The sequence below is a fragment of the Tachypleus tridentatus genome, chromosome 5, assembly GCF_004210375.1.
Source record: "Tachypleus tridentatus isolate NWPU-2018 chromosome 5, ASM421037v1, whole genome shotgun sequence".
NCBI lineage: Eukaryota > Metazoa > Arthropoda > Merostomata > Xiphosura > Limulidae > Tachypleus > Tachypleus tridentatus.
Window position 1 is genome coordinate 13,016,500 of NC_134829.1, and position 21,856 is coordinate 13,038,355.

At 31.9% G+C, this 21,856-nt stretch overlaps 1 protein-coding gene across 6 annotated transcripts in view; it reads left to right on the plus strand.

Annotated features, from left to right (window-relative positions):
- Window positions 1–18,787, plus strand: part of LOC143250548 (uncharacterized) — an 88,849-nt gene extending 70,062 nt beyond the window's left edge. For all 6 annotated transcript variants that reach the window (XM_076501268.1, XM_076501270.1, XM_076501272.1 and 3 more), the window contains 8 exons: window positions 5,097–5,216; window positions 10,118–10,243; window positions 10,550–10,612; window positions 10,871–10,933; window positions 11,817–11,964; window positions 12,975–13,137; window positions 13,544–13,678; window positions 14,593–18,787. In XM_076501268.1, coding sequence (XP_076357383.1) covers window positions 5,097–5,216; window positions 10,118–10,243; window positions 10,550–10,612; window positions 10,871–10,933; window positions 11,817–11,964; window positions 12,975–13,137; window positions 13,544–13,678; window positions 14,593–14,700 — 926 coding nt within the window. In that variant the 3' untranslated portion in view covers window positions 14,701–18,787. The remainder of the gene's footprint in view (window positions 1–5,096; window positions 5,217–10,117; window positions 10,244–10,549; window positions 10,613–10,870; window positions 10,934–11,816; window positions 11,965–12,974; window positions 13,138–13,543; window positions 13,679–14,592) is intronic.
- Window positions 18,788–21,856: the final 3,069 nt, after the last annotated feature.

Genomic DNA, 21,856 nt, shown 5'->3' on the forward strand with positions numbered 1-21,856 from the left:
TGTAAGTTTAGTATGTCTGGTTTTTCAGAAAGCATTTGACAAGGCACCTTATAAGAAGATTGTAAAACAGTGTGTCTACAGGTGTGGGAGGTAACTTAGCAAACATGTGAATGAGTATTTTCAGGGCTGACTTAACAGCAACACTTTAGTATTGTCAGAACAATGGGGCATTTGCCTACTACACTAAACCTGGTAAAACAAGGCAGTTTGACATGTATTGTAAGAAAAATGATTAAACTTTTAATATGCATTTTAAAACATAATTAACTGAATAAAGTGTAAAACTGAAGTCTAAATAAAATTCAATTTTTTATCTGACTAAAATATTTATAGGTGAAAAATAATGTTAAAGTTCTAGCATGGAAGCAAGCAAGCATTTGATAAGTTACTTATGGAAGTCTATGTGCCAATTTTAAAATAACTATTGGGAAATGGTATTTGAGAATTTGGTATTTTTATTGGTGACAAATAATCAAGTATAATTGGCTGATAAATTGCAACTGTATGTGTAGAGAGTTGGTGTGGCATCTGTTGAGAGTTCAAATAAATTTCTTTTTCCTTGCACTATCCCGTAAGGGACATAAAAGAAAAACAGAGCAATTTACACTTTTCTATCTACACACAGAAAAGTGTACAGAAAGAAGTAATTATGTTACTGAGATGAAAACTTAAAGTTTATAAACTTGTGCATCAAACTCAAGTTTATCCATTTTTATTTGAGGTTTCTTTTGAAATAAAGGAATTAAAACTTAAGTAAATAGTGTGTTAGTTATGTACAAGACGTATATAAATGTAAATGCATCATCTCTTCACATTTCTTTACAAGATACTAGTTATTGGCATCTTAAATGATGTAATTTTTTTTTTAAAGTATGAACAAGAAGTGTCATAATCTACCTAGTAGATGTCTGTAATTTGTTGTTTGTAGGTTTACAACTTTCCTGACATAAATTGTTCAGTATAAGATTGAATGTCTTGTCAGGTCTGTAAATGATGTTTGAATTTTGTTGATTGTGTACAAGAGGTAGGTATTGTCAGTTCTCTAATGTCTGAAGTTTATTGTGTACAAGATACATATGTTATATCCTAGGTGAAATCTGTTGCATACAGTATCTAAAATAAAATAACATATATTTCCATTAAATTGAGAACTACACTAAACTATAGTACCAAATTCTCCTTCATAGATAGAGCTGAGGATAATACCATTAAAGATTTCACAAAATCATGTGATAACTTATCTGAAGCCATTCTGAAAGTATTATACAAATCTCATGTTTTTTCTCTAACTAAATCTGTTTTACTTTTTTTAATTTAGTTTGGCAACAACAATTTTGGATAAAGTTAGAGACACATTATATGCACAGATAAAATATCCACTGTATTATTAGTATGTTAATGAGTGTCACTAAGAATGTTAACTGAGATATGTGGTATGTAATTAATATTAACTTCTGCTCAGAGCAAGTTGTGTACTTAAAATATTGAAAGTAAAACAAAATTGGCAATAAGTACAGCTATTTAAATATACTTTTCATACATTTCTAGTTATATAGAGGTTAGAATGAATTGCTTTATTAGTTGAGTACTTTCACTGTCAACAATATTTTAAGCTGTAATTCCAGTAATATCTTATGAGATTAGACCAGCTTAAGAGATTTCAGTTAGTCCCTAAATATATAAGTTAACAATGCAAAACAATCTCTGAAATAAAAGTTTAATAATGAAAACAAAAAATAACGTTTTATATACTAAATAGAATAGCAATATTTCTAATGAAAGTAAGAACAACTAGACAAAAAAGTACAACTCAATCAGAAAACAGAGAAAGCTATTGGCCTGAACTGTTGTTATAAAAATAAAATTTCTTTAAAACTCTGTTTAAACAATGCACTAGACCTGTTTGCATGGTATTCAAATGCACATATGTAACATATCATGACCTGTTACAGATTTACCTTCAAAATTTAATTTAAAAACTTTATTTTCAATGCATTTCAATAAACTTGACAATAGAAGAGTTTATAATTTAAAATTTAATATTATACAAGTTCAAATTTTTAATTTCAAAGGAAATATTTTAATCTTAAATTCTCAGTTAGTACTTCTTTCTGAAATTTTAAATTGAATTATTTATAATCAATCAAAAATATTTTAATTTGGTGAAATTCTTGCAATTCTAGCTCATCCTAATAAATGGTCTTGAGTTATACACTTGGCTTCTGTCTTTGCTAATGCTGAGTCTTCTCAACCAGCCAAATCAATTATTTTAAACCACTTATAATTTAACACTTTCACTATGAGCCTGGTCAAATTGGCTGAGTGTGACCCCAAACTGACCTTTGTAGTTTCCATGCATTAACTTCTAAATAAACAGTGTATGTGAAAAACATGAATATAGTACTTAACTGGATCTTCTTTTTCTTTTTAAAGTAGACAATGTCCTATAACTTTACTACACCATTATAAGTTCAGTTAAGCTTGTAGATTAGTTTCCTATGAGGACAAAATCTGAACTTGAAGTGAAACAGACATTCTCTATACAGAAAATAGTATAATATAATATGTAATTTAATAGGTTAAGACTTTGGTTTTATAGCAGTTATAAATGATATAGTATTAAATGTCAGAAAGAAGCACTTGCAATTTCTTGCAGAGCTCTGTCTGATCTTCTGTTCTCTGTGACCAAATATGATTGAAGGCTATAAAAATTCTTCTGTATGAGTAATAACAATATTACAAGTGATTAACATTTCATATATCTTGGAGAAAAAGGGAATAACCTAGAAAGAAAATGTCACATAAAATTGAGGATTTTTTGTAATATTTCCTTATGAAATTACAAACTCAAGTTGTGTTATTAGCTACATTTTTTTATCCAGGTTTATTTATATACTTTGATAAAGTAATTTAATTAAATGTAGAATGTAACTTAATAAAACCTTGTGGCATGTGCAGGAAATAATACTTCTATGGAAAGAGATAATAAGAAAGCCACTTAAATTATAATAATAATTAGAGGACATCATTTCCTTTGATGTTCTAAGTTAAATATTTGAAATGAATAAATATTCAGTAAAATACTAATAGCAACTTTACAGAAAATTAGGGCTAACTCTCATGGAGACTGATTGCAAAGAAGTACAAGATCCAGATGTAATTGGAAACTTGTGGAGAAATATATTTTTTTACTTTTTCTTATCTAACAAAATATACAGATGAGCTGATTGTGCATTATGTAGTTAGATACTTTTCTGTTAACTTAAATAAAGTAATGTACTATATCTCAGAATTTATCTTTATTTGCATAATATTTTGCTATTACAACTTTCTTTTATTTTCTTTAGTTGTAAATAATTTACAAGTTTTCTAATCCACTTGAAACTAAATTGGAAAAATCCTCAGTTAATTTAATGTTGATATACATGTATCACTGTGTATAAAAACAATGAATGTCAATTGTTGTTTCAACTGGATTAGCAACCTTGTGGGTTAGCTCCTTGCAAAGCTGTAACGGCAAATATTGAAAAAATAAAGATTCATTCTGGAAAGAGGTCTGGTATAATCTTAGGGTCATGGGTTCAAATCCCCATCATCAAACATGCTCAACCTGTCAGACATGGGAGCAGTGCGATGTGACAGTCAATCTCTCTACTTGTTGGTGAAACAGTTACCCAAGAGTTGGCTTTGAGTGGTGATTAGTTGCCTTCCTTCTAATCTATCACTCTAAATTAGTTACAACTAGTGCAGATAGCTTTTGTGTAGTTTTATGCAAAATTAAAAAATTATCTGGAGGTTATATGTTATTTTATTTACATTAATGAAAATTTCACAAACTGAGTGCTTTTTTTATTTGTTATGCAAGAGCAATAAAACAATACAATTAAATGAATGCATATGTGAAAAGGTTACACCTAATGCTTTTTGGATAAATAATTATAAATTTCTGTCATAAACTACAGTCATTCTAAATGATGGAAAAGTTGTATTCCTGATTTCACATCTTGTAGGGTAGAAAAAGTAAGACTTAAAAATATAAGTTCTACCCAAGATAGACTTTTGATATTTAGGTAGAAGGCTCCAGAGATTTAGGAATAAAATAAAAATCACCTTACACTCAGATAAATTTGAGTCAGTCTTACCTTATAAATATACAGACAAATCTTTAATTTAGAAAATGCTTTATCAAAAAATTCTGCTTTACTTCTATACAACAAACTTCCCATTTACTAAAAGCTTGTCATATTGTATAAGGATACTTGTAGTAAATTCAGAATTATAGTAAACATTAATTCTCCAATATTCACATTGGAGTAACTAATTATTCTAAGTAAAATCAGTAAGTGTGGTTTCATTATGTGAAAAAGGGAGTCTTTAAAATTAAAATTTTCTGTATTTTTAAAGAGAGAACCTGATAATTTGTAATCTGTCTAAAAAATTGAGATATCAGTTATGTCCTCTTTTGATGTGTTATAATCTGTTACAGTAATATAAACTAACAGTCTATTGTTTAAGCCCGTCTTTTGATGTGTTATAATCTGTTGTAGTAAGAAACTGAAACCCTTTATTGTGCATCTTGTTTTGATATGCTAGTTGCAGTAACCTAAGGTATGTGTTGTTTCAATGATTCTAATCAACTAAGTAGATATTATCATGCCAAAGAATTATAATTCACAACAAAACTTTTTGGTTAAAGTATTATCTATCTCGGAGCTTCTGGATGAAGCAAGGAAACAAAAATACACAGTAGAGGAAAAGCTGCTTTGTTAAAAGGTAGAGAGAATAAAAGCATGTAATATTGTATTGATGATGTGTTTTATTAGTGTGACATAACTGAAAATAATCATGTCTTGATATATTCTTATGTAGGAATTCTTACAATTGGAGTAATTTGAGACAAATCCTCCAATATGCTTTTAAAAAGTGCATCTTCTAGTAGGTGATGTTCAAAACTAACACAAACACTGCAGCAAAGTGCTTTTACATTAAAAAGAAAAAAATTCTGTATTTATGTAGTACTCTTTTGTGTTAGGTAGTGTGTAATGTATCCAAAACATTATAAAATGTCAACATTATTTTGAAATTTCTTCCTTTAGAAGAACTTGAATGTCTTCAAAATTTCACAGCTCGGACAGAATTGTCCCAGCTTCAGCAGTTGATGGAAGAAGCTCAGCAAGAGACTAAAGACAGGGAAAATCAAGTGACTCAGTTGAAAAGTAAGGATAAATAAAAAAAATACACTCTATACACCCATTTAAAAGATAGCCAAAATACTATAAAACAATGTGTATCTGTCTATCTCTTAATCACACACTGTTGTCATGGCAACTTGTGTAATTTAAATATTTTAGCATTCTGTCAAATAGAAGCAAGTAGTTTTCTAAAATTGATTGAAAATTTAAGATTATATTTGCACTAATATGTACAAAAAATTGAACCTTTTTCATAGTTTGAAAACATACCTTTGCAAGTAGTATTTTAAAATATCTATTCTAATAATATTCAGTTTTTGTGTATCCTGGAAATGCATGCTCACTTTGCTATCTAAATGCACATGTGTGCTGCATTTCTTTTTGATGAATGTAAGCAATTTTTGGATCCTTCTCAGCTCATGATGACATTCTTTCCTAATGTACAATGGCAATTTTCACCAAGTCGTTGGATGACAAAGTTCAATGTTACCAAAATGTATATACATGTTCACATAGCAAAAGAGTCGGGTTCTGCAGTTTAGGGCTCTCCATTTTTGTGTGGCCTGGCATGGCCTAGTGCGTAAGGCGTGCGACTCGTAATCCGAGGGTCCCGGGTTCGCGCCCGCGTCGCACTAAACATGCTCGCCCTCCCAGCCGTGGGGGCGTATAATGTGACGGTCAATCCCACTATTCGTTGGTAAAAGAGTAGCCCAAGAGTTGGCGGTGGGTGGTGATGACTAGCTGCCTTCCCTCTAGTCTTACACTGCTAAATTAGGGACGGCTAGCACAGATAGCCCTCGAGTAGCTTTGTGCGAAATTCCTAAACTAACTAACTAACCATTTTTGTGTAGTATCTACATCATGTTATTCTACAGAGCAACAGACCTTTTTCATGTTGCCTTCATTCTTTAGACATATGCATGTATCATTGTGTGGATGACTAGTTACTGCTGGCACCATCTTGTCAGTTGGCAGACCCTCACATCAAGATCAATATTTCAAATACCACAAAGGCAAGCCTTTTTATCAGAGCTGAGAAAGAGATTCTTTTGCCAACTCTACCTGGTCCATACCTTATCGATATGGGTATTTTTTTTTTTCAACACATACTTCAGTTAAGCTCAGTTGACTTCCATCAGGCTTTTATTTGCCTCTTCTTCTCTTACTGTACAGATGGTTCTCTCTCGTTTGGGGATATGGGCCTCCCTCAAATTCTTAATTTGAGATGAGTACTATATGTGTGATTCCTTCGGTTGTCTCTGTGTGACCTATGGATCATGAACTTCAATCCACTGAATCATCCATCATTTTTGCTCAGGAGCAACATCTTATATCTCAAGTAGTGGATGGTTCACAGTAACACCACCATCAGTGTTCCTTAACTGCATCATCATTCCATGATTCATCTTTTTACAGATCACTGATTTCAGGGATGGGAGTGTATATCAAAGGTCAGGAATTCCAAGGAATATAGGTGGATGTGAGGAGTCTTCCAAAACACTAATGACCAGTGGGTGACAGTTCAAAGTCTGCTACTTTTAAAGTGAAAATTGTCCTGATTAATTCTGACAGTTTCCTACTGCTATCTTATACTTTACATGAGGGGGAGCACTCATTCTCTGAATCTTTTTCATATTTTGGATCTTCTCTATGGGCTCATTTCTAAATTATTATTATTAGCCTTCTGACTTGCCATGTTCCAGGATTAATGAGTATATTAACAGATCATCTGTCTCAGCCCAACTCAATTCTTCTGACTGAAATGAATGCTAAATCATGAGGTTTTGCAGTGGATTTGCTCTCATTTTGGGTTTCCAATGATCAAGACTTTTGACACTCATTGAAATTACCAACTACAGGCCTTTTGGTCCCTGATACCTCATCCTTGGGCTTTAGCAACAGATGCATTCAGTCAGGACTAGACTGGTTTGCATCTATATGCCTCCTATCCAATTTATCTGTTACCCAGAGTTCTGACTGTCGTTCCACTCTTTGTATTGACTGCCTCAAATATGGCTTCATCTTTTTTTGAATCTCCAAGAGTGTCCTCCTCTGCCACTTTCTCTTTGGGCATCTCTAATGAGGTAACCCTGATCCAAAATTCTATACCCAGACATCCCAAATCTCAAAGTTATGCAGGACATAGAAGCTTAACTTCTAAAGTTGCTTTCTATTTGGCTAAATCTCTTCATAAATCCATTATAGCCATTTATCAATGGAAGTGGCACACTTATTGCCAGTGGTGTATCAAAAGGAAATTAAACCCACTTCACCCTAGTACCATATTCCATTTTTTATGCCAAGTTTTTTTTTAAAAAAAATGTCTTGCTTTCTCTACTGTTGCCTTATATAAGGCATCCTTATATACTACTTTTCATTATTTTAAACATAAGAGGGTTTCTGAATCCCCAAGTGTGGTACCCAGTCTGCTTAAATCTCTCTACATCCTTTGAGCCTGAAAGACCTTTTCAGTTTTCTAACTAGAATTTTAAGGTTGTTTTACATGTGTTGTCTCATCATCTACTCATGTCTTTAGCCTCTTGTTCTGTAAATTACCTTTTTCTGAAGTTTTTTTTTGTTGCTGGTATGTGAATGTCATCAGTCTGAGTTGTTTGAACTGCATGTGCACAGGCCTTTTTATTATTCTACATGTCTTACTATACCCAAACAAATCCACCTTTCCAAAGACTCTGGTAGCCAAAGATAGAGAAAAATCTATCAAATCAATTTCTTTGTTAGCTGTTTCTCACACTTACAACTGTTCCAACCCTGGTCATTTTTATGTTTGGTCAGGGCCCTTAGGTGGTTCACGCTAACTCCCTTTAAGGTACTAGGAATCAACTATTTATTCATTGGGATCCTTTGGTTTCTCATAATTTATCACCAGTTATTTTGATGAGGTGGCTTTGCAATGTGATCCACATTCTGTGTCATTGGCTGCCCATTTGAATTGCTCACTAGAGGACATTGTGCGGGCTGGTATGTGAATCTTTTACACAACTTTTCTCTCACATTATTTACATAATCTGACAGTTTTTTTTTCTTCTTATGGTTTTTGCCTACCCCCAATAGCTGTTTTGATCATGTGTATTAGATTCTAATGAGGGGGCAAGTTTTTTTTCACCTCCCCTTTATAAAGTCTTTTATTTCTAGGGTCTATTTATTATTTTTCACTGGATCCCACTTTGTGGTGGATGTTTCCAAGGCAGGTATGCTTTTATCATTGTAATTCTGCACTAACAACCACTTTTTTCACTATTACTGGTTGTTACTGGTTGCAACGAGCTCTGTAGAAATGAAGTATTCCATAAGGCCACTTAGAAGCTCAACAGGTGGTATTACCATACTATGCTGGACTGCCACTCATGGACTATTGTGAGTAAAACTAAAGGGGATTCTGACTGCTCTTGCTGATTTTGTGAATTAAATAAATCAGGATCAGTTTACTTTTAAAAACATAAGGAACTTGGTTCACTTATTGCACTGTTCCTCAGGTCTCCCCAGTGTGCATTACCTCTTTCCCCACACACATCTCAGATTCTACTTGTGGAGATAGTGAGTCCTTACCACATTCACTTTCCAGTCACTGGGGTAGTGGACAGAGATGTTTTCCTACAGAGTAATTGAGTTGATTTCTCTGCCCTTGGAGAAGAAAAGTTGATGCTACTCCTACATGGATCCCTGAATGTTTTTCCCAAATGTAGGTAGGAGGAGCACCATACTATACAGAAACTTGCTCGTAATACCAATTTACATTTGACACTCAGCTCTCCAGTGGAGATGTACCTGGTCCTTCTTTTTGATCAATCTCAGTTCAGTTCTTTGCTGATAATAAGGATCCACTATTTACTCATAATTCTAAATGTGGTATGGCCCCATCATAGATCCATGGTTGAACAGTATTCCATGTCCTCTTCATAATTCTAGGGGCAAGTGGAATATCCTTGCCCACTCAGTTGGTAAGTGAGGATGAATATTCATAATTCCATACTGAATGAGCTCTGTTTCTTTGGGTGAGCAAGTCATACCCAATCCAATCATTCTGTGTCTGGGTGTTGCCTTTCAGACTTCTTCAGGTGCAGAAGAAAGTTTATCTATTTCAGTGCTGCTTGCTTTCCTGTCGTGATTCCAGAGGTTCAGACCACATCACTCTATGGCTATAGGTTGTGAACCAATCAAAAGCATGTATATAATGTTGCAGTTCAGTTGCCTTAGCCACAAATATAGGATATAGGTGTCAAGCCTTCATGAGTTGAGGAACCTCAGCTATCTGGTTGGACTGACCTATACTCATAATTACTCATGTACTATTCCACCCTTGTTACAGAAACTAAGTTCCAGGTGAAAAGCATGACTGTTCTGGAGGTAGTGTAGTTGCCCCCATTTAGTATGCTCCTGATCTGTGCAAACACTTTCTGTATCAATAATGCCCTCACCATCCCTTCCATCTTAATTCATGATTTTAGCTGTAAGTGTCAGCAGATAAGTATGTTTTGAAAGTTAACATTTTCCTAAATTGAAAATATATTTCCAATAATACTTATCTCTACTCTTCTGCCTTTCCTCCCCACAAAGAGCTGGTGAAAGACACTGGGAGAGAGTCAATCTGAAAAAAGTGATAAAATTATTTAGAGTGTCTGTATACAGTACCAGGATAGAAGGTACATTGATGTAGATAGAGAACATATCTCCAAGGTCAGTAAAGTGGGGTATAAAAGAATGGAGCAAGCAAGAAAAAATAGTAATAGCTGTCAGTGGAAATGCATTTTCAATTTATGAAAATGTTGACATTTATTCCACAATACTCCTTTGTTTCCATAACAACTCTACATCGTTATTACATCAGGATTCATTCTTATTTGAGTTGGAAATTTATTTCTCTCCAGTTTTCTTGTTAAGGTCTTAGTTAAGATTTTTATCTTTAGTGGAGTTGGCTAGAACTGAAGAGCAGCTGCAAGATGCCAGGCAACAGGTGATCATTTTAAAGGATAAAATATCTAATTTGGAACAGGACTCCATGAGAAAACAGGAGGAAGTTAGCAGTTTGAGAGGTAGGTTTTTAAACTTTTTTGTGTATAGACATTGGACTTTGAAGATTTTAAATGAAGTTCTATTTCTAGTAACAATGAGAAAGTCACTAATTTGAAAACTACATGTTTATGATCTCCAAGAAAATTATTAGTTTGAAGCCATAGGGTTTATTACAAAAATCAGCTTTGAAGAAATACATATTTATGTTTAAAAAAATTTTTTTAATTGTAGAAGAATTACTATTTATCTTGAAATAGGTGTTCATGTTATTCTGTTATTTCAGAAGTAAAATAAATCATCTTTATTATTAATTCCTTTGTATTTAGTTCTTATTGATGAAGAGAGAAAAGTTCAACAGAAACTAACTACTACTGTAGAACAAACCAAAAGTAAGTATTTGTTAGTTAACTTATCTGACAGTGTATGTATTCTGTATAATATTGTTTGTTTATCATACATTTGTTAAATTGCTTGTTGGATTGTATAGATGAATAAATTCTTCTTTTAATTAAAGAATAAATACTTTAAAGTGTTTAGCTCTTTCATTGTCATATCCACCAAGAAGTTCCTAGTGTGTGTGCCATTAAGTTATAGGAATGTTTTTAACTGTGTTATGACAAGATGTGTATATCTTTTTCTAAATCCAGAACACCTCCAAGATACTCAGCAAAATGCAAAACAAAGTCAGAATGAAACAGACCACCTAAAAAGTAAGAAGAAAAAATTGATCGCTGCTGTGATTAAAAGAAACAACCTTGAAGCAAAATGTGTTTTAGAGTTGCTAGCTACAAATAATTTACTTCAGTTTCATAATCTTTTTACAAAGTTAGATTCAAAAATCTAACTAAATATTATTATGAATGTATGTCAATAATCTTGGAATGTAGTTTATTGTTTGTTTTAATCTTACACAAGTTTTAATTTCTTAAATAAATAAATCTTTAATCTTCTGTGTACCACATGACACTTCTTCCTCCTGAATTGTCCATTTTAGATTTTCCCTCTACCCTTATATTACAAACATTTAGCCTCCAAGCTTCTTGCTTTACTGAGATATAAACAAGAGTGACAAATCATTATGCCATCGTTAATAGAGAAAAATAAACTTTACTTAATTTGTTGTGAGACTAGTTTTACTGGCAACATGTTTCGAAATGTTTCAAGCAGAGAACTCAATCTTTGTTTTCTATACTGAGATTGTTTTTTGGATGGTTCTGTAGAAATTTTAACACGTTTCCTGTGAGATAACAGCTTAAATGTTTCTTGGTATTTAAATTACAATGAAACAACCTGTTGTTTATATGTGGATTCACTCTCAGTGACATAACTTTGTGACTTATATTAAGAAAAGTTGGTTTTAGTGAAAGAAGTTTCCTTTCAATATTGCAAAACATAAGTTCAAATTCTGTTTACGTAAGTTAGTGAGAGCTATTTTATTTATTCAAATTGAGCTTTTAGTTTAACAGTTGCCAGAGTCTCTCAACTTCCTAATTTCTGTTTATCATCAGCTCAATTAAATATTCCAAAAATGTCATGTGAATTGTATAAAGAAATTAAGAGGATCAAGCTTTGTATTTTATCTCAATCATTCAGGAAAACTCAAGACCATGTTAGAAGAGCTTTGGAGTACTGAAACCTCAACGGTTGACAGTAATAAACATTCTGCAGAGTTATATGCCATGAAAGAAGAATGCAGCAGTTTGAGATCTAGGATTCAGTCATTAGAAACAGAAATTCAGAAGTAAGATTTATTTGACTTCAAGTTTTAGAAATCATCTAATTTGATGTCAGAAGTATCCAAGACTATGGGTATGATGGAAGTGTAGTTCCTGAAAGCACTCACTTTGCAAATAACATACTTATTGTACTTGGAAGGTGAAAGGATCATTCAAAGAGATTTATTTCATTGTTGTACTTAATGCTACTATACCTTCTCTATTTTAACTATGTATTTTAACAGTAGAAAAGGTTATTACATTATAGAATGCCATATGTTAATGTAACCTGATATATTGTTCAGTAATTTGTGACACCACATCAAAATAAGACTGGTAATAATTTTAAACTGGACCTCTGTGACTTTTTTCCTTATGTGCTACATGCTGCTACTAGCAAAGTCTTTCACTGACCAGAGTTCTTCAGGCCAGCTGCATATGCATCATAAAAAACCCTGATAAGAATGCTGTTTTTCTTAATGGTCACGTACAATATGTCAGTCATTATAGTACATAAAATCTTATGACAGCAATGTAAGAAACCTTTTTTCAAGATTATCAGTGTTGTAGCACCCCAATGGCACAATGGTATGTCTGCAGATTTGCAACACTAGAATCTGGGTTTTTGATACCCATGATGGACAGAGCACAAATAGCCTATTGTGTAGATTTGTTCTTAATTTCAAACAACAACAGTCAGTCTTATAATGAAGTAAAGTCACATGTACTATCAATCAATAATGAAGATTCCTTCATTGTTAAATTGTCTTTACATTCAATTTACCATTCAAACATGAAGTTCAATTCACCTGCATTGTAAGAATGAAATATATATCTTATTGTTTATGAGGCAGTAATGTGCTTTTACACCAGGTGAAGTTTATATTGGAATATTTTAAAGTGTTCTAAAAGCTAATACATTACTACTATATGTGCATCATCTACTCAGAAGTAAAAATAGTTCTATTTTTAGTACTTTTAATGAGCTTTCTATGATATTGTGTTAATGTAACTTTCTGGGTATTTTGGGTTTCAGGTATAAGAGTGGTTATGACAAATTAACATTTGATTACAAGAAGCTTGAAGAATCATATTCTAGGCTAGAGGCATATAAAGTGGTCCTTGAAAATAAAGGAGATAGCTACTGGAAGGAAGAGCTTGTTAAAATAAAATGCAGTTTAGAAGGTGTTCAGAAGAAGGTATGGTATGTTCTTACATGATCTTAATGTAAATCAGGAAGTGTTCTAAAAATGCATGCAACTTAATCTTGATGCAAGTCGAAAAGTGTGCATAAAATGTTTTGTAAATTACACAACATTAATGTAAATTAGAAAAAGTTCAAAAACATATCTAAGTTACACAATGTTAATGTAAATTGGAAAGTTTTTAAAAAAAACGTATGTAACTTGCACAATGCTAATGTAAATCAGAAAGTGTTCAGAAGAAAGTGTTTTGCTATAATAAACTCAAAAACTGATGTACATCTAATTATACATGAACATCATAATAACATTTCCTAAGGTTAAGAGGACTGTCTTTTTCAGTTTCTTTTCTTTTCAAGGATTTAGTAACAGTATTACAAATAGCATGTAAAATATTTTAAAGCTGGATGAAGCCCAGGAGGAGATATTGTTACTCAACAACTGTTATGCTGAATGTAACAAAGAAAAATCTCAACTGCAAAGAGATCTTACAAATGTGAAAGATGACCTGCTGTGTATGTCATCTCATTCAAAAACTGTAAGTTGATATTTTATCCCTTTATTTTATTAGTACATATGGAAATTGTTTGTTTGTATACCATTACCTTTTTTCACTTATTGTGCCATGACACTGCTCAATGAAATATGGTTTTTAGTCTGAAATATATTATTCATGGTGTTTCTGCAAGTACCTAATGTGTTGTACAACTGAAGCTTTGAGGTGCATGAAATGTACAGAAGAAATAGTTTATGAAATTTTGAAAATTTCAGATTTAGAAACCTGTCCCAGTAATTTTATGTTTGAGATTGATGTGTTTATTCACAAGAAATATCTCTGCTATAAAATAATCCCACAATGACCTTTTTGCTTTGCATGAATATAGTTACTGTAAAAAACAGCACACTGTTAAGAAATTTGCTAATTACCTTTCATTTGAGATGGGTATGGTGGTTGAAAAAGCATAACAATAATTAAGATATAATTTCATGAAGACCTGTAGCTTAATGTGGATATGGTTATCAGTAAAATCGCATCTACAAAATCATCTCTTGATGACCATGTACACATGCGGATATGGCTATCAGTAAAAACGCATCTACAAAATTATCTTTTCATGACCTTGTACACACGTGGATATAGGTGTTCACAGAGGTAGAACAACTTTAAAATAGTTTCATAATGACCTTTTACTTGGGGTGAATAAAGATTTTTTCAAAAATGTGATCTTGAAATTTGTTAATAACCTAATGGTTTGAGTAGATACCTCATCTGCTAATGATGTATTACTCGTTGTTAACAAAAAACATCATCTAACAGTTTGGAATATATCAAAAATCTACATATTTATGTAAGTAATATGTGAAATAAATCTTGGTTTCATCTCTTTCAGGTTTTTATATTTTGTAATGTTAATTGTGGTATAATTTCTAATTCACTCTATTTTTCTGTAGGTAGCCCTATGTTCAATTATTTTTGCCATGTTGCTTGCATTTCTGTTAACTTTCTGCCCATCCATCTTGCATATAACTGGAACCAGTGATACCACCAATCAAACATGAAAGAAATGTTACCTAAGGTGTCATGTTTTTGTGTTAACTATTTTCCCAAGCCCATGGTTACATGGTTCCTCAAACTTCATTAGTGAAATACATGTGAGCAACTCGAGTAATTTAGTACTGGAGGTAGCATGGCTTATGGACAATTCTTTATCCAACTTTACAGTTAGTTAGACTCCACTGAGTGACATTACAACAGTGCAAAGCAGTGCTTATCTGGCCACCAGTAGACCATGAATTACCTGTAGATATCTATATATATAAATAAAACTGTTTGAAAATGACAGTGTTACAGCAAAGGTGCCATAGTAAATGATGTTATTAGTATCCTTTTTGTGATTAGTTTATGTGGTGATGTTTGGAATATGGTTGAAAGGTAGTGTATTGTTTTATCATGTTTTAACTTTCTTTCTGCAAACAGTTCTAAAACTTACAAATATCTAAATATTTATATTGAAAAAAAATATATTTGTAAATTGTCATTAACACTATATTTTCTCTCTCTCTCTCTCTCTACGTCAATAGTTGGGAATAATTTATTTTTTGGTCTGTTGAATATTTGTGTAAGAAGGTCTACATATGATACACTTTATATATCCAGATGATTCATCTTAAAGCTGGAATGTTCACTGCCCTATAATACCCTATGTCTAGAGTCTTGTGTAGGGAATGTTTTTTTCACGTTTCATGTTCTGGTTAAAAGTTTCCACAGAAAGTTCATTAACTGGGCTGTTTCTAATGTTTGTTTGTATATATGTGGATGTATGTATAATTTTGTTCTATTGTACAGAAGCTACACAGAGGTTTATATTGTATATATGTGGCTACCAAGCTTCCTGTTATTGTGTGTAAGGACAGATTGCTTTTCAAGAAATGTAAAAACATTATTTAAGTATAATTATCTTGACTCCCATTTTCCCCAAAACTAGAGAGTTTCTGTTTATGAAATTTGTACTCTGCCAAATATTGAAGAACTTGGTACTAAAATCCCATCAACACAAAGTTTCAATAGATTGTTTCACTGAATGTTAACAGGTTATTCTTAGTAATAAATTCATTTTTCTTTATCACTTTTGTTACAATACAACATGTTATTATACTTAATTTTAATTCTAGCAAACTTGAAAAAAGTAAGTAAATGAAGGCAGCATAGAATTCATGTATCTTTGTGAATAATTTTTATGTATTGAATTGAAGTTAGTTTTGTATGGAATCTTTGTTGTCTTACAACTGGTTATGTCATAGTAAGTTTGTGTTACCATAACACACAAACACACATTTATGTCTGTGTTTGTGTATTAATATTAGCATTTCATAAAGATGTTATTTAATATATTCCATGTCCACATACTGTTCTACTTCATTGTGACAACTATACTAACTCAAGTCTAAGTACAAATTTAAACTTCACTAGTGGTTCCTTTTACCTAAACATTTTATATCAAGAATTTAATTTAATTGAAAAACTTTGCATTGTTTTTGGGGTAGTAGTTGATTTTTTGGTTTGATAAAACACCACTCTTACATTATGAAACTTCAGCAGAATATTGATCTAATAAAACTTGGTTCTTAAGATATGGAGACAAAATACTGCAGCTAAAACCATGATTCTTAAGGTGTGAAAGTATAATAGAATATTGTAGCTAAAAGTATCCTTCTTAAGTTATGGAAATAAAGCACAATACTGCAGCTAAAAATATCACTATTAAGGTATGGAAGTAGAGTAGAATGTTGTTGTTTTTTTTAATTTTGGTCTACTGAAATAGACTGCATTTTAACATAGATTTGACCTGGGTTTTTCATATAGGTAGAAGTTCTTCTGTCTGTAGAATTTAGAAAATAGTCACTGTGTCCTAATTCTTCAGAACTTTTAACAAGAGTTTTACATAACCAATTTCTGAATTTAATTTTTAGTCTGTTCCTTTAAGTTACAGGAATTACCACCTGTTGCCAGTAACTTGAGATTAAGTCATATCATATTAAGACTACTGAGAAATGATTGGTAGAAGTAATGCTGATCTTTTTATTAAATCCTTTATGGTACTGTAAGACATTTATCAATATCCAAGACTCCATTAGCAGTTATTATAATCATTGGTTTTTAGGTGTTTCATTTGATGGTTTTCAGCATTAACCCAGGAATTTGCATTCATTAAAACTGATCTAGTCCAAAAATGAAATAATTTGAGTAGTTATTTTTGTTTTTTTAGAAATTAATAAAGCTATTGTAGATTAATCTGAATGTAGAAAATGTCTTGTAGAATTCATTATTCAACACTTCATATTTGGCTTCTGATGTCTTTGAAGGTATTATATTCATGAATGAAAAACATGTTGAAATTGGACACAAAAGGATTTTCTGAGTAACATTCACATCTGTATAACAGTAAACAAATATCTGGTGACAAAGTTAGTATTGGAAAAAATATTAAAGCAGATATCATACTAATCTGGAAAAATATTGGATTAATTCATTGGAAGAGGAGAAGCACCCATGTTGATTTTTGATCTTCAGATCTTTTCACTAAAGTGTCTAGGTTATGTGAGCCTTCAAGCTAGTTTCAGGCTTCTGTTGACCAATGTTAGTTTACCAGAGGAGGAACAACATTGATATTAATAGAGAATTGTAAGGTAAACATCCAGTGGTTTCCAGTTGTTAAGTGAGAGCACTAGGAGAAGATACATCCAAAGGTTCTAAATTCTGTAATGAGAGAACTGAATATAAGGATTTATTTAAGTTTTAAATTGTATAATTAGAACACTAGACCAGGAGAAGATACATCCAAAGGTTGTATTCTATTATTAGAGCAATAAATGAGAGATATAATCAGCATACTACATGTATTGTAACAGGTGCAGATTTGCATTTACTTTAAAAACCTGTAATTTTAATTTTTACAAAGTTGTATTTTTATCGTTAAACATGGCTTGGTTTTGGTTTTGTTCAATGTTTAAGAACCTTTATTTTGTGATTTTTTTATTTGCTTTCAAACCATGTATATGAATAAACTACATTGTTTTGTAACTAATCGCCCATACCTTAGATCTCTTAAAACCACATATTGTTAGCTAATCATGTGTATAAGATTAATATTTTGTTTTTTACACTACATACTTTATAGGAATTAAATCCTTATTAACATGATCAATTGAAAATGATCGAAACCTTTAAATAGCTTTTTTAATTGCTTAGTCCTACTATTAAGTTTTGATGAATGTTTATAAGAGCCTGACACTTATTTTAGTTTTCACTCTTTAATTAACTTAATTTCAAGAAGTAATTGCCATATATGGATGCATATGCAGTTTTGTCATTCGCACTTCTTTCCAATATTTTCATTACCAAAAAATATACTAAGGTAGCTTTTGTGTTTAAAAAAATTCTGAAATATTTATTTAATATTTTTTCTTAACACGCTAAAAATTTATATTTTATTTTTAAAAGTTGGCATGTTATTTGTTGTATTGTGTCCGTGTGACAGTGACACCTATTGAAGAGTATGTGATATAAAAGTTAAAAGCTTTGATGAATTTATTCTGTAAACTTTCGATCGTGATATTTTGGTTTGTTTCGTATTTAGTTCACCTAAGCAGAAGTTGTACATAATTATAGAACGATATCATTATATCGTTTAGTTTATATATCGGCTAGTTTATAATTTGAATATGTAAATTTATGATCAGTATTCAAACCAACTGGAAGAAGCAGCGTGGAATTGAAAAATAATAATTGTTTGTATTTTGAGCTTCTTTTTTAAAATGGAGAAAATAATGTGTATATTTCTTAATTCAAATTATTTGAACTTTGTTTTATTATATGCTTTATATATATTGTAGATAATAAAAAAGATATGCTTAAATAAACTCAGTCATATAGCTCTTTGCCTTTCTTAACTTATATGTATTAAGTGACAAAAATTCCATGCTTTTTCACCACCAGATATTTCATGGTCTTGTTTGTAAAGGGCACATAAAGCTTATTAATATATATATATATATATATATATGTATGTGATATGTTTAAAAGTGATAATTTATGTTTTGGTTTTAATTATTGAAATCAGTTTCAATAAAGATTATTGTCAACAAATTCAAGTGTTTGCTATAAAGCGTGTTAATCACCTACATAAAATATTGGTTTCAGGGCGTTTCATATTATTTATACAACATCCACTATGAATTATGCAAGTTTTATTGTTGTTTCATTACCTACGTAAAACATCCACTGCGCAATAAATTGCTTTTACAATTAAAAATTCGTCAGTGTAAGAATAACGCAAAGTAATAACTACATCAATTTAAATCAAGGCCCAGTATGGCTAGGTGGGTTAAGGCGTTCGACTCATAATCTGAGGGTCGCAGATTCGAATTCCCGTCGGCGACACCAAACATGCTCGTCCTTTCAGCCGTGAGGGCGTTATAATGGTACGGTCAATCCCCCTTTTCGTTGGTAAAAGAGTAGCCCAAGAGTTGGCGGTGGGTGGTGATGACTAGCTGTCTTCCCTCTATACTTACACTGTTAAATTAGGGACGGCTAGTGCAGATAGCCCTCGTGTAGCATGCACAAAATTCCAAAACAAACAAACTTTAAATCATTTTCAAAATCTGAAAAACAGAGTATAAACAAACTGCTATAATTTTCAGTAACGGGTATACCATGTGAGGCAATTTCGTGTTTTCACCAACGTTACAAAAGAATGTCTAGTGTGGAAGTTGGAGTTATTAATTAGTAAAATAATACAGCATAGGGAAGGAACACGTATTGGAGTTAGCACTTAAAAATGTAGTATAGTGAAAGTGTATATTGAAATTATCATTTAGATAAATGTAAGATACGTAGGGGACACATTGAAGCTACCATGTATGGGTGGGAAAGGGACTCGTCTAAGAGTAGTCATGAAAAAAAATAATATAGGATTAGGAAAAAAACTTTGTCTGAGAAAATTTAGTAAAAGGATTTGGAAAAGTTCACGCCCTGGACTTGTCATTTAAGTAAGTAATACACGAATAAGAAGGAACGTGTAGATATTGTACAGAGAAAAACATGGGTTAGAAAATTTGATTTATCATTTAGAAACTGGGATAGTAAGTAAAGGAAACGTTGAAATCATTATTTAGATATGGTACATGGGAGAGAAAGTTGTTAATGTATAAACTAACACAAGGCGAGGTACATAACATGTTCGTCATTTAGATAAATTCAGGATCGTAAAGAAAAATATTGGATTTGTCTTTTAGCCAAATGTAGAAAAGGGAAGAGAACAGGCGTTAATAACAAAATCACACGTAATGAGACATCTTCAAATTGTTATTTTAGGAGAGAAAAAAATACAAGATAGGAAGACCCACATCTTGTGTTTATTGTGATTCAGAATATAATATGAGCTTGAAGGGAACATTGAATTATAAATGACTGGTAGAGAAGAGACACGTCTTAAAGTTTAGAAAAATCTTGCATGATAGAGAAAGAACATATATTGGATTAGAAACAAAAATTCATGTGGTAAAAGATGTCTCGGACAACTATAATTTAGAAAAAACAGTTACGGAAGTTATCAGTTTGTTCCATTAAAAAAAAAATGGTGTAGGAGAATGAAACGTCTGGAAATTGTATTTCTGACAGTACGATACGGAGAGAAACACAATTTTCTATTCTTTTAGGCCAGAAATAGAAGCTAGCGAAAACACTATAGCCTTGAAATAGGTATTTAGACAAGAACTAATTAACGTGCAGGGATAATATATGTAAATTTGTGTGTGTGTGTGTGTGTGTATATATATATATGTATATATATATATATATATATATAACGGTTTTGGTTATACGCACAGCAATGCCATCTGGTATATTACATTCGAGCATAGTTAAAAAATAGACCATTTTAGAATTAGTATGGTGGAGAAAAAAAACACGAACAATCACGTGATAGTAGTTTGAGTTCGACATTAATCTATTTATTACTTTTTTTGCATCTTCTGAGTAGAACGAATATACCCAAGTTAAATTTACTATATTAGATTTACTATAGTTAAATCTAACATTATTTCCGCTGTACCGGCACGAGTAGAGTTGGAACTAGGGTCAGTAATTGGTAAATATTTGAGTAGAAGTCTCGTACGTATTTAGGTTAATTCCTCGTGCGTGTTCCATATATGTTAGTATTTCTTTTAAACACGCTGTACAACGCAACCTTATTCTTGACTTGATATTCTAAATGGTTGGTGTAGACTCTGCACACCACCAAGACACTGAAACTTGTTTTAGGTTACTTGAATGTCTGTTTCACTTTCCCTCGATTTGGATTCCTGCAGGTGGTGAGTGAATCTCGAGGAGAAGGATCTTCCTGTACAGTTTACGTCGCCCAGGTGTTTGTGGTACATGACAACCCATAAAAGGAAGGAGAGGATATTGTTGATTGAGTATTGTTTGGGATACTAAAACACACCATACTTTGATTTCCTGTAGGTTGGTAGCCTTGGCCCGATCAGTTGGCTTGTCTACTCTGAGTAGGATCAACCAGTATTGCACATTCTTAGCACGTGTTGTGGACATTGTGTCTGTTGATGATTTTTGGATACATTTCTCACGAAATCTAAATTTTGCTACAATATACCATTATTACTGTGCAACGAGTTCCCTTGTTGGATTCTACGGTAGGTTTGAACACTGGTTACTGAATATTTATCATTTTCATGAATACTCAAATAATTATTAGTAAACGAATACTAACGCCACCTCATGTTATTCCTGTACCTCGTATTCTGATATTACGTTCTCTTTTAGAAAAGCCTCTGTTCAAAATGTCTCCATTTTTTATATTCGAAAAAAGTTTAGACGGATTTATCAGCTTTGCAGAATTGGAGAAGGAATTAAAACCTGGAGAAACATCACGAGCACATAATAGTGAACTCTTCTTAAAATGAACTTGTGTTGGGTGTATATCTATTGAAGTTGCTCCTCAGTTACTTTCAATTCATTGACATAAGTTTTTGTAAAGTCTGTTTAAACTTTACTGATAGTTTCTCAAGTCAAATATGGTCAGGAATAAGGTTTATTACAAAACAGGAATATTTAATATTTTAAATATTTTACTACATTCCATCATTCTGCTACTATTAATTAAAGCAGGGTACCTGAACTATACAGTCAAGCTGATAT